We start from the raw sequence: 12,963 nt of genomic DNA on the forward strand, positions 1-12,963 counted from the left end.
GCCAGGCTTGTGAAAGAGCAGCCAGAGGACCGCATTCTTTCTCCCTTCCAAGCCCAGGCCTTGCCCCGAGGTAGAGATTTTTCTGTGCAGCGCACAGAGCTGCCTGCCAGCCCCCACATTGGAAATACCCCCAGCAACTCTGCGATTCCTGAAATGAGCCATGCAGCCAACGACTCCCAGAGAGGAATGCCTTGGCGCCAGGAGGAGAGCCTCGGGGGCGTACAGGTTAAGTCACAGAGCCTTCTCCCTGGCCCTGCCCAAGGTGCAGCCTCCCTGACATAGGCCAGGCCTCCCCCTCAGTGAGCAGCAGCTGAGGATGTTGTCCAGATGAGCAGCGTGCCCTGGCGAAAGTCAGCACAGGTTCAACCGCCTTGGACCCAGGCTGGTTCCCTGAGCCACATCATTAATGGGAATGTGCCTCTTTCAGGTCGGGAAGGAGTCATCACGAGTCTCCCCTTCCTGATGATCAGAACTTAGTCTGGGGCTGGAGCAAGGGGTAGCAGAGGGGCTGAGGGAGACGTGGGCTGGACAGGTAAGGAGATGCAGGTGGGTGAGGATGAACGTGGCAGAAATGGGGGTCACCTTCTTTCTCATCTCTCCCGCCTCCCCTGCACTCTCCCCCTCTTTTCCTCGGGGCTGAGCTTTCTTAGTCCAGAGTTTGTCTTGACAACTGGAGATCAGGAACACATGTGGGTGGGGTGGCCTAGAGCAGGGACAACTGCAGAGTGAAGGGAAAATGGTCTCATGCGGAGAGGATAGCCCTCAGCCCATACCCCTTCAGTGGGAAAGTCTGTTTTAGCTCGGCGCTGGGCTGCAGAGAGACTGGAACAGCTCGTGGCTTCCCCCACTGGGTCTGCCAGCCCTGGCAGGGCGGCTCTTTGGAGCGGGTTCTTCACAGCACGAAGCAGCTCCCTCTGCTGTGCCCTCCAGGACACGTGTGGGCACTGCCGAGGCTGGGGGGGCTCCAGCCCCAGCCCAGGCCCCCCACTGGGGCTTCTCTGAACAGCTGCTGTGAAGACTGCCTGTTCTACCTCACTATCTTCCCCTTTTCTTTCTCTACTCTGGTTTCCTCCATTCAGCAGTTCTGCAGCCTTGCTCTCATATCTTCTTTATTCTCAAGAATCCAAATGGGTGAGTGAATTCTGCAAGAACAGGGACTAAGAGGAGTCGTTCACCGAGCAATGAAGGATTGTCAAGCCCTGTGGAGTCCTAGGTGCTGGGGATGGACACAGCCAACAATCAGACAGTTATAGTCCCCTGGCTTTGTAGAACTTACAGGATGAAAATAGCCCTCATCTTCTGAGTGGCCTGGACCACACCTCAGATGCCGCCTGCCCCATAGGCAAAGGCCAGTGTAAGCCCACAGAGCCCAGCACAGGGACTTACCTGAATGTCTGCTGAACTGAATTCAGTCTGAATGGCATCAAATGGGACTGCATTTCTCTCCCGAAGGTGACAGGCCCTAGCTGAAGAGAACAATCCATAAATCTGTCACAAGCCTGAACACCCTAATAAGGGAGCTGGGGTGGAGTCCCAAGAAACCTAACAGTGAGAGGAAATTTAGTCCCCTTCTTTGGAAACTTCCCATCTACAGTCACAGGCCAAGCAGCCAGACTAGGAAAATAGCGGTGACATAATTCACACTTCTCCTCCATCAAGCACAGGGCCGGCCATCACAGCATTCTGGCCTCTGTCCACGTTCCCCTGCCTGGAATGCCCTCCTCTTCCCACCTCCTCTAACAAAATCGTACACCACTAAAGAGCTTAGAGACGAAACAACATGATACCTGGGATTTACTGGGATCCAGAAAGATTTGGGGCGGTGGGGAGGGAACGCGGAGAGAGGCGATTGTTAAAATCAAATTGGCCCAGTGTTGATAGTTAATGAAGCATGATGGTAGGTAGAGTTTTCTAACATGTCCTATGCATCCATAAAAGCCAGGTCAATCCTACCTTGTACATGAAGCTTTCCTGCCTACTCTCCACTCATGGACAGGCCCCTCCCTAGTCATACTCCAGTGACTTAGCCACAGTCATCCACGGTAGCACAATGATTTACTGTAGCCACTTATTATGGATTTGTTTCATAGCCTTTCAGTTGCCCTTTAAATTCCATGGCAGAGAGGAGAAGGGAAAGACTGACATTTCCTAAGGGCTCCCCATTTATAGGGGACCAGACTGCATGTTTCTCACATAGGCCAGATCCTACACCGCTTTGCCAGCACAAAATTGGGCTCTCAGCGGGCATCTCATACATATTTGTTGGAAAATATATAGGAGTCATTAAGTAAACATCAGCACAACCATCTGGCGGACTAGTAGACAGCCATCAAAGACAATGGACAAGTTTCTAATGACGTGTGGAGGGATTCGTACTGTTAAGTGAAAAATAACCAAAGAACAAAATCATATGGATGGTACGATCTTAATTCTATAAAAATGGAGTAGAAAAAAGACTGAATGAAGATCAAAATGTGCTGATTTCTGGGGAGGGGTTATTAGGGATTTTTTTCTGTTTTCATACTTTCAAAATGTGATTTAACATCATATACAACAGGAGTCAGTAACCTTCTTCTGTCAAGGGTCAGATAGTAAATACTTTCAGCTTCGCAGGATGCACAATCTTTGTCACAACTACTCAGCTCTGCCTACGCGACCTGAAAGCAGCCATAGACAATGTCTACATGAATCGCAGTGACTGTGGTCCATTACAACTTTATTTACAGCAGTAGGTGGTGACCTGGATGTGTCTCACGACCAGCCACAGTTGGCCAGCCTCTGACCTGTTACTTTATAATCAGGAAGAAAAAATGTTATTTAAGTTATAGTAAGCATGTATTCTCAACTATAACTATAGGATCTTGGTACTGTGATTAATAGAGAAGGGCAGGGTACAAAAGTCTTACAGCCATGCTTTATTCCAGTACCCTTGCATCCTAAAACACTCAAAATTGCAAATCATAAATTACAGAATATGAGGATGAATATTCTGTGCTGGATAGAGAAGTAAAAATTCATGATACCAGTAATTAATATAAATTTTAGCTCTATATTTAAGCCCACTATATGTCATTTATTTAGATCTTCTTTTACGTCTTTCCATAAAGTTTTAAATTATTTTAGAGAGTTCTCAGGAATCTATTATTTTTAAAGCATAATTTGGGATAAACTGAAAACGACAAATTCTTTTTTTTCCCCCCTGCAGATTTTCTGAAGCGAAGGCCCTGGGAGAAAGTATAAATGAAACAAGAAGTAAAATTGGTAAGCAGATGATATTCTGTGAGCCTTTTTCACAGACCATTTTCTTGGTAAAAATCAGGTCATGATGTCCCTCCAAATAACCATGAAGCTGAGTTTCAAGACATCCCTGCCAAGGAAGCTGCTTTGAGAGCGCCTTTCCTTGGAAGTTTGTCATCTCCCCTACCATCCATCAGGAAAAGTGTTTTCTTTTGTCTAGAACTTGAACTTTTCATCCTCATGCAGGCCTGAGCTCTAGCATCCCAATGAGAAAGTTTTGCTTTGCCCCCGGTGTTCCTCAACAATAGCTCAACTAGACACAAAGGCAAGACTACAGTGACGTTTTGTATTTTCAAGTGCTGTGGAACACTTCTACACACACTCCCAAAGCTTATACTTAGCATTTGGGGCACAGGCGTGCATTTTGCATTTTTCAGCACCACTCAATAAGCCAGTGGGAGGAGGAGAAGGAAAATGAGCCTCTGTGCCTTCCCAGGACATAGGTGCCCAGTGGGGCTCCGCCACTTAGGTGAGCATCCCTGGAAAAATGAGGTTAAGGCAGGAGGCAAACTCGGTAAAAATATGCCTCATATTTTTGTCAAAGTGTGAGGAAAATGTTGCCTTCATCCCAAGCTAGAAGACACCCAGGGTGTCTCCCAGGCTGAGGCGGCTCTGCAGAGGGGACCCTTGTGCCTTTGCCTCTTGCCAGAAAAGCTGACTTTCTGCATCTATCTCCCTTGTTCCTATCTTCCTCCTCTCATAAGTGAGGACAAGACAAAAGCCACTGTGAGTGTCCCCTTTGGCTTTTCCTACAGAATATGGAAAATTACAACAGCTTCAGGCACTCAATCTCTAAAGAGGAGTCACACGTTCTCCTCTGCCGCCTGAGGCAACTGGGCCCTGAGCCATGCCCAGCACCGTACAGAGAATCTCTATAATCTCCAGGGTTCTTAACCTAAGATCTAGGAACTCAGATGGGGGGGGGGGGGAATGAGCCCTTATTTTCACCAACCTCTAACTGCAATATAGCATATTTTCAGTGATGAATGGAGGCAGCTGACCCCAGTAGGACTAGCAACACCTGTCACCCATGGAAATTACAGACATTTTCATTTCACAGCCCAGTGTGGCAGATATCATAAAATATCTTTTATATTCATTAGGACTTCAAAATTATGGTAGTTATCAGACTCACCATTAGATCTTATTATTTAATGCATTTATATAAAAGCTTATAGATATTTCTGTATCACAAAAAGTTTTAAATTTTAGATAACTATTTCAGGATAACTGATTTCTCTTAAAATCCAATGTTTTTTTTCATTCTATGCACCCAAAAAATCATCATTCTGCGAGAGGGTCCATGGTTTCATCAGGCTGCCAGAAGGAACCCTGGCAAAAAACAAATTACAAACTCCTTTCTTGACCTGGATTCCCAAACCCCTAAAACTACATGAAAAAAAAAAAAAAAGCAAAAACCTGGGTGTTAAGGGTGTGTACATTTTTCTGGAGATAATATCCATAGTTTGTCTGATTCTCAGAGGGGTTAGTGACCCAAACTAATAAGGAAATTGGTTCTAGGTCAGTGCCCCATCGTCAGTGCCAGGACTTCAGGGCTGAGGAGCAGCCTAGGCCCAGCAGCAGGACCGTGCTGGCCCACCTGGCTGGGTGGCTTGTAAGGAAGGGAGGGAGGGTACGGGAAGCAGGCTTCAGTGCATCCAGGGCCAAGACTTGTCAGCCTTGTGAGACTCAAAGGACCCAGTGGTCTGTTTTTATCCCTGGAGGGATAAGAGGGAAAGACCTTTTATGAACTGCTTCTCCCCAGAAAGTAACAAAGTTTTGCTCTTGAAAAATATCTAACTCTCTCAACCAAAATAAAACCAAAGTGTTCATTCCAACACTAATGAAATAGACTCATGATGAAAGACACCAATGGCCTATATACCAATATAGTTTTTCACTTGGAGTACAGGTGGTTGTCACAAATAATTCTGAATTCTTCATAGTTTGGGTGCAATATTGTATGTGTATGGATCCGGTCGGCCACATTCTCAAGAGAAGGCAAGTTAGAGGCTGCCCTACAGCTCTGCGGGTTGTGCCCTGCCCAAGAGCCAGAGTCCGAGGGTGTGAGGGCTCTAATTTAGCTCTCAGAGAGGATGATCTAGACACACAAAGGGTCCAGAAATGCTAGCAGAAACCCTGGGCAAGTGGCCCTTTGTGTTTTCTGGATCATAACAAGCAGAGCTCATAGCAGTGTTGAGATTCAAGCATTCACTGCTACCGAGAAAGTAGCTAGTTTAGTGGTGCTAATTGTGCCAATGTCCCTCTTCCTTCACCCGATGGAAGAGCAGACTCAGACCCATCCCCGGGCCACCGTCTTCCTAACATGCTTTGGATCCAGGGGGCCCAGGCAAGGTGGGTCACTGAGACTCAGCTTCATTACTGAACAAGCTTTCATGGTGCTTGACGCCAGGAAGTCACCCACCATCACAGCGTGTCAGAGACAAGGCTAAGATTAAGGAAGTATAAGGTGGAACTTGTACACACATTTAAATTTAAAATCTCCAAGGCAATCTTGAAGGAAACTGGCTTCAGGAGATTTGTGACCTTTCTAAGTGCAATTTTTCCTAGGGAGAAATTAAATCAAGTGGAATTTTCAGTCCCCAGGGACTGAAATCTTAGACTTAGTGAATCTAAGAGTCAGGAGGTGGGAGCTTGGCACAGATGTACCATCACATGTGTGGATGGTGACCCAGCTCCACTCCCAAACTGTGCCACATCCTGCCTCTGAACCCTGAGGCAGGAATGGGATGCTGTGGAGTGCACATGGAATTGGCCTGCAGAGAGGAAATGAAAACTGTATTTGTGAACTACAGATCAACCAGCCCATGTGTTTCAAGTTCAGGTTCCTTCCTGGGTAATTTGTTTTTCTCTGACATTGTGATCTAGAACTATCACTTGAGTTTTGTCCTCAAAAGTTCCTAAAGGCTAACAATTCAGTTATAACCACATAATATCTCATTTTACATGGCATAATAAGTCAACCAAAACGTCCATGTTATTTCCGTTTCTTGTAATAAGCCAACCCAAACTAGGGAGATAAACTCTTGCCACCAAGTCCCTTTCTGTCCTTCTCTGTACACCATTTACATCAATTCTGATGTCAAATCAGTTGAAATCAGAAATGGAAGAAATAGCCAATTTAGAATCTCCCCGAAAAAAGTAGAGTCTTTGTTTCTGTAGGAGAGGTGTTTCGTTGTACTTACATGTCCCATACACAAGAGCATTAGACTGCTTTTCATCACGTGGGCTGTGTATTTGACACATTCACATATGCCCTGCTTCCATTCATCATATCTCTAAAAATGCCATTTAGCCCAAACTGGGGGGAAAGAAGTAGACTGCATCAACCAGACCACTTTTCACTTCTAGAATTCTGGCATTCCTTCTTCTACATCAATGTTCTACCCCTGGCAGCATTGTCTTTGGCAACAAGGAACAATGAAGGGCTGTCCTTTGGCATAAGTCCCACCCCTAGACCAGTGCAGGAGCCAGCTGCTTTGGAGGCAGGGGAAAGAGCTTGACTGGCACCTCTTCATCCTCCACCGACCCCTCCAGGCCTAAATGAAAACAAACATCACAGGATGCCACATAAGAAGGGTTTTCACTAGTGGGCCAATCAGTAATCAATTCACAAGTCACAGGAAATGTAATAGCTGTAGCTGTTAGTGGAAGGTGAAGGGAAACACCAAACACTAGAAAGCTAACAAAACACTCTGGAAGTTTCTTTCTCCTACTCTGCATTCAAAGGACCCCAGCCACCCCTCCCCCCATTTGAACAACACTCTTTAATAAAATGTTTCTCTTACATATTTGGGCATCGGGAAAATCATTTCTCAGATCCAGGTCTCCATCAGCAGGGTAAATAGGATGATTTTCAGTTGTGTGCCTTTCTGTACTTGGATCTTCCCTTGAGGTTTGCTTCTGGACCTGTTGGTGCATGATGGCTTCTAGTAGCTTATCCGGGAGTAGGGGAAAGATGACATCCAGGTCATTTTGCTGGATCATGAAGACCTGAATTAAGTATATCTTTTGTTACTCTTTGTCACTAGTCCCAATTAACAACCACCCCACCAACAGTTTCCACCATGTATTAAGCACTGACTGCACCGTGCCAAACCTTGACATACACTATCTCATTTAATCCTCGCAAAGAAGAGCCATGACCTATAGGGGGGGCAGGAGTATTACCTTATGTTGTATATTCTAGATTACAATTTTTAGTCTTAACGCTTCTGAAATCAAGATACATTTGGACATCTTTTCACCTTTTACAAACTTCTGGAATGAAGATGAGTCTTACCATTGACATAATCTAGGTTCTATGAAATAGAGAATTATCTTTATTTTGCAGATTTAAAAAAATGGAGTTTCAGTGAAGTTGCCTGCTGTGTGACTAAGTTGCAATCAAATTCCATTTCTGTCCAACTGCAGAACTTTTAAATACAGTTTATGATCTCCGTAAATTCAGATTTATCTGACTTTGACATTTTCTTCTGAGTTTAAAATTTCACTCTGCTGTTACTTAGGTCTCCTGAATCTTTGGCCTTTATCCAGCATACCCAACAAAAGACTCAAACTACACCCTAGCTCCTGCACACACAGCTCAAGAAGATGAAAAGGGTCTTTGTAACATGATTAATGATAGGTCGTCTTGTGCCTTTTGGGGCTCTGTTGCAGGGGCGGGTGGCGCCTGAAACACAGCCTGCCATTGCTCTCATTTCCACATACACCAGTCCTGGCTTGTGTCTGCCCTTAGGAAGGGATGACTTTTTCTGGTTTGCAGAAAGATATGCTATGGACTTGCAACAGCCCTGATAGGAGTCAGTGTCCCACATGGGTTTCAACCATCCTCTTCAGTGGTTTGGAAAATAGAATAGCAGGGTTGTATTTTCAGACTCCATATAATTCCAGCTGAGTGGGTTTAGTGATGCTTCAGGAAACATGAGAGAATTCAAAGAATTAACTTAGATGAGGTTTAGTAGGAATGGGTGTCATGAAGTACTTTTGCTTCATGCAAACAGTCACCAATAAGCACCAGAGAAAACCTGATTAAGGGCAGGCGTAGAAAACATCAGTGACCACAAAATAAAAATGTGTTACCACCAAGTGGAAAAATATTCTATTCTCAAAACTAAGAAAAGCAGAAACCAAGACTTTCACTCTGCCCAGCATTTCCATGTGCACATTGCTTTTGCTCTATGGGAAGAGAGATGGTTCAGAGAAGAGCAGCTGAGGGGATGAGTAGATCTTTGGCTTTATGAAACAATTTGCCACGTGTTTATTTTAAATAACAAGCTCTGTCTGTGCTTTAGAGTATTTGTGTGATTTTTCTTTAAACTACACTTATCAAAAAATTCAATTAATTTGTGGTCAACTTGTATTGGCCAGGATGTTTGGCTATAAGGATAAAAGGAAATTTACTGTCTCGTGTAACCTGCAAGCCCCAGGAGTACAGTTGGCTTCACATGTACCCTTCTTTCCCTCCTCCTCTTCCTCCTCTTCCTCCTCTTCTTCCTTTTCTTCCTCCTCCTCCCCCTCCCCCTTCCATCTATCAGTGCTACTTGACTAAGTTCCCTGACGGCCTCACCCCATTTAGTGACAAGGTAGCTCTGAAAGCTCTCAGTTTACATGGTCTGTGGAATTCATAATCCCAGTAAATGCGATGTCCACTATCACCACTGCTACTCAACATAGTATTGGAAGTCCTAGCCACAGCAATCAGACAACAAAAAGAAATAAAAGGCATCCAAATGTTGGCAAAAAGCCCCTGGAGGGAGGATGCTTAGCCTGGCTTAAGTCATGTGCCCATCTCTAAAGCAATCCCTCCATCCAAGGGGAATGAAACACTTTGATTGGCTGGACCTGGATGGCTCCGCCCATTCCTCAGACGGGGGCTTAACCCGCCTGCACCACATACTGAACAAGATTTATAAGGAACTGAAGAGTTAACTTTCTCCAAAGGAAGAAATGCTGGGCACACAACAACCAAGTTCACTACAGACCCTTCAGAAGTGTGTCTGTGGTTTGAAACAGATATCTGTACAGGAACAAATTGTAGGGCCTATGAGAAAAGGTAACAGTTAAAGTGATGTATCCTATAAAAAAGAAAGCTGTGCATGGGGAATTCAAAAAGCTAGTTTTAAGTATCAGTGCTTCTGCACAGAGAACCCCTCTCAAAATCAATAAAAATAGGTCAACACCCCGACATCTAATAGTAAAACTTACGAGTCTCATAGACAAAGAGAAAATCCTGAAAGCAGCTCGGGAGAAGAGATATGTAACCTACAATGGTAGAAACATTAGATTGGCAACAGACCTATCCACAGAGACCTGGCAGGCCAGAAAGGACTGGCAGGATATATTCAGAGCACTAAACGAGAAAAATAAGCAGCCAAGAATACTATATCCAGCTAGGTTGTCATTGAAAATTGAAGGAGAGATAAAAAGCTTCCAGGACAAACAAAAACTAAAGGAATTTGCAAACACAAAACCAGCCCTACAGGAAATCTTGAGGGGGTCCTCTAAGCAAAGAGAGACCCTAAAAGCAACATAGACCAGAAAGGAACACAGACAATATATGGTAACAGTCACCTTACAGGCAATACAATGACACTAAATTCCTATCTTTCAATAGTTACCCTGAATGTAAATGGGCTAAATGCCCCAATCAAAAGACACAGGCTATCAGACGGGATTAAAAAACAAGACCCATCAATATGCTGTCTGCAAGAGACTCATTTTAGAACCAAAGACACCCCCAGATTGAAAGTGAGGGGGTGGAAAACCATTTACCATGCTAATGGACACCAAAAGAAAGCTGAGGTGGCAATCCTTATATCAGACAAATCAGATTTTAAACCAAAGACTGTAATAAGAGATGAGGAAGGACATTATATCCTACTTAAAGGATCTATCCAACAAGAAGATCTAACAATTGTAAATATCTATGCCCCTAACATGGGAGCAGCCAATTATATAAGGCAATTAATAACAAAAGCAAAGAAACACATCGACAACAATACAATAATAGTGGGGGACTTTAACACCCCCCTCACTGAAATGGACAGATCGTCTAAGCAAAAGATCAACAAGGAAATAAAGACTTTAAATGACACACTGGACCAAATGGACTTCACAGACATATTCAGAACATTCCATCCCAAAGCAACGGAATACAAATTCTTCTCTAGTGCCCATGGAACATTCTCCAGAATCGATCACATCCTAGGTCATAAATCAGGTCGCAACCGGTACCAAAAGATTGGGATCATTCCCTGCCTATTTTCAGACCACATGCTTTGAAACTAGAACTCAATCACAAGAGGAAAGTCGGAAAGAACTCAAATACATGGAGGCTAAAGAGCATCCTACTGAAGAATGAATGGGTCAACCAGGAAATTAAAGAAGAATTAAAAAAAAATTCATGGAAACCAATGAAAATGAAAACACAACTATTCAAAATCTTTGGGATGCAGCAAAGGCAGTCCTAAGAGGAAAGTATATAGCAATACAAGCTTTTCTCAAGAAACAAGAAAGGTCTCAAGTACACAACCTAACCCTACACCTAAAGGAGTTAGAGAAAAAACAGCAAATAAAGCCTAAACCCAACAGGAGAAGAGAAATAATAAAGATCAGAGCAGAAATCAATGAAATAGAAACTAAAAGAACAGTAGAACAGATCAACGAAACTAGGAGCTGGTTCTTTGAAAGAATTAACAAGATTGATAAACCCCTGGCCAGACTTATCCAAAAGAGAAGGGAAATGACCCAAATCAACAAAATCATGACTGAAAGAGGAGAGATCACAATCAACACCAAAGAAATACAAACAATTATAAGAACATATTATGAGCAACTCTATGCCAGCAAATTCGATAACCTGGAAGAAATGGATGCATTCCTAGAGATGTATCAACTACCACAACCGAACCAGGAAGAAATAGAAAACCTGAACAGACCTATAACCACTAAGGAAATTGAAGCAGTCATCAAAATTCTCCCAAAAAACAAAAGCCCAGGGCCAGATGGCTTCCCAGGGGAATTCTACCAAACATTTCAAGAAGAATTAATACCTATTCTTCTGAAACTGTTCCAAAAAATAGAAATGGAAGGAAAACTTCCAAACTCGTTTTATGAGGCCACCATTACCTTGATCCCCAAACCAGACAAAGACCCCATCAAAAAGGAGAATTACAGACCAATATCCTTGATGAACATGGATGCAAAAATTCTCACCAAAATACTAGCCAGTAGGATCCAACAGTACATTAAAAGGATTATTCACCATGACCAAGTGGGATTTATCCCTGGGCTGCAAGGTTGGTTCAACATCCGCAAATCAATCAATGTGATACAATACATTAACAAAAGAAAGAACAAGAATCATATGATCCTCTCAATAGATGCAGAAAAAGCTTTTGACAAAGTACAGCATCCTTTCTTGATCAAAACTCTTCAGAGTATAGGCATAGAGCGTACATACCTCAATATCATAAAAGCCATCTATGAAAAACCTACAGCGAATATCATTCTCAATGGGGAAAAACTGAGAGCTTTCCCCCTAAGGTCAGGAACGCGGCAGGGATGTCCACTATCACCACTGCTATTCAACATCGTATTGGAAGTCCTAGCCACAGCAATCAGACAACAAAAAGAAATAAAAGGCATCCAAATCGGCAAAGAAGAAGTCAAACTCTCACTCTTTGCAGATGTTATGATACTTTGTGTGGAAAACCCCAAAGACTCCACCCCAAAACTGCTAGAACTCATACAGGAATTCAATAAAGTGGCAGGATATAAAATCAGTGCACAGAAATCAGTGGCATTCCTATACACCAACAACAAGACAGAAGAAAGAGAAATTAAGGAGTCAATCCCATTTACAATTGCACCCAAAACCATAAGATACCTAGGAATAAATCTAACCAAAGAGACAAAGGATCTGTACTCAGAAAACTAGAAAATACTCATGAAAGAAATTGAGGAAGACACAAAGAAATGGAAAAACCTTCCATGCTCATGGATTGGAAGAACAAATATTGTGAAGATGTCAATGCTACCTAGAGCAATCTACACATTCAATGCAATCCCCATCAAAATACCATCCACTTTTTTCAAAGAAATGGAACAAATAATCCTAAAATTTGTATGGAACCAGAAAAGACCCCGCATAGCCAGAGGAATATTGAAAAGCAAAGCCAGCGGCATCACAATTCCGGACTTCCAGCTCTATTACAAAGCTGTCATCATCAAGACAGCATGGTACTGGCACAAAAACAGACACATAGATCAATGGAACAGAATAGAAAGCCCAGACATGGACCCTCAACTCTATGGTCAACTAATCTTTGACAAAGCAGGAAAGAATGTCCAATGGAAAAAAGACAGTCTCTTCAACAAATGGTGTTGGGAAAATTGGATAGCCACATGCAGAAGAATGAAACTGGACCATTTCCTTCCACCACACACAAAAATAGACTCCAAATGGTTGAAAGACCTCAATGTGAGACAGGAGTCCATCAAAATCCTAAAGGAGAACACAGGCAGCAACCTCTTTGACCTCAGCCAAAGCAACTTCTTCCTAGAAACATCGCCAAAGGCAAGGGAAGCAAGGGCAAAAATGAACTATTGGGACTTCATCAAGATAAAAAGCTTTTGCGCTGC

The 12,963-nt window shown here is 43.4% G+C and overlaps 1 protein-coding gene across 1 annotated transcript in view; it reads left to right on the forward strand.

Annotated features, from left to right (window-relative positions):
• The window catches only part of KIF6 (kinesin family member 6), a 430,038-nt gene that overhangs the window by 333,389 nt on the left and 83,686 nt on the right, over nt 1-12,963 (forward strand). Inside the window, exon 15 of the mRNA XM_044917220.1 lies at nt 3,206-3,261. Coding sequence (XP_044773155.1) covers nt 3,206-3,261 — 56 coding nt within the window. The remainder of the gene's footprint in view (nt 1-3,205; nt 3,262-12,963) is intronic.

Source organism: Neomonachus schauinslandi, chromosome 8, assembly GCF_002201575.2.
Source record: "Neomonachus schauinslandi chromosome 8, ASM220157v2, whole genome shotgun sequence".
Lineage (NCBI taxonomy): Eukaryota > Metazoa > Chordata > Mammalia > Carnivora > Phocidae > Neomonachus > Neomonachus schauinslandi.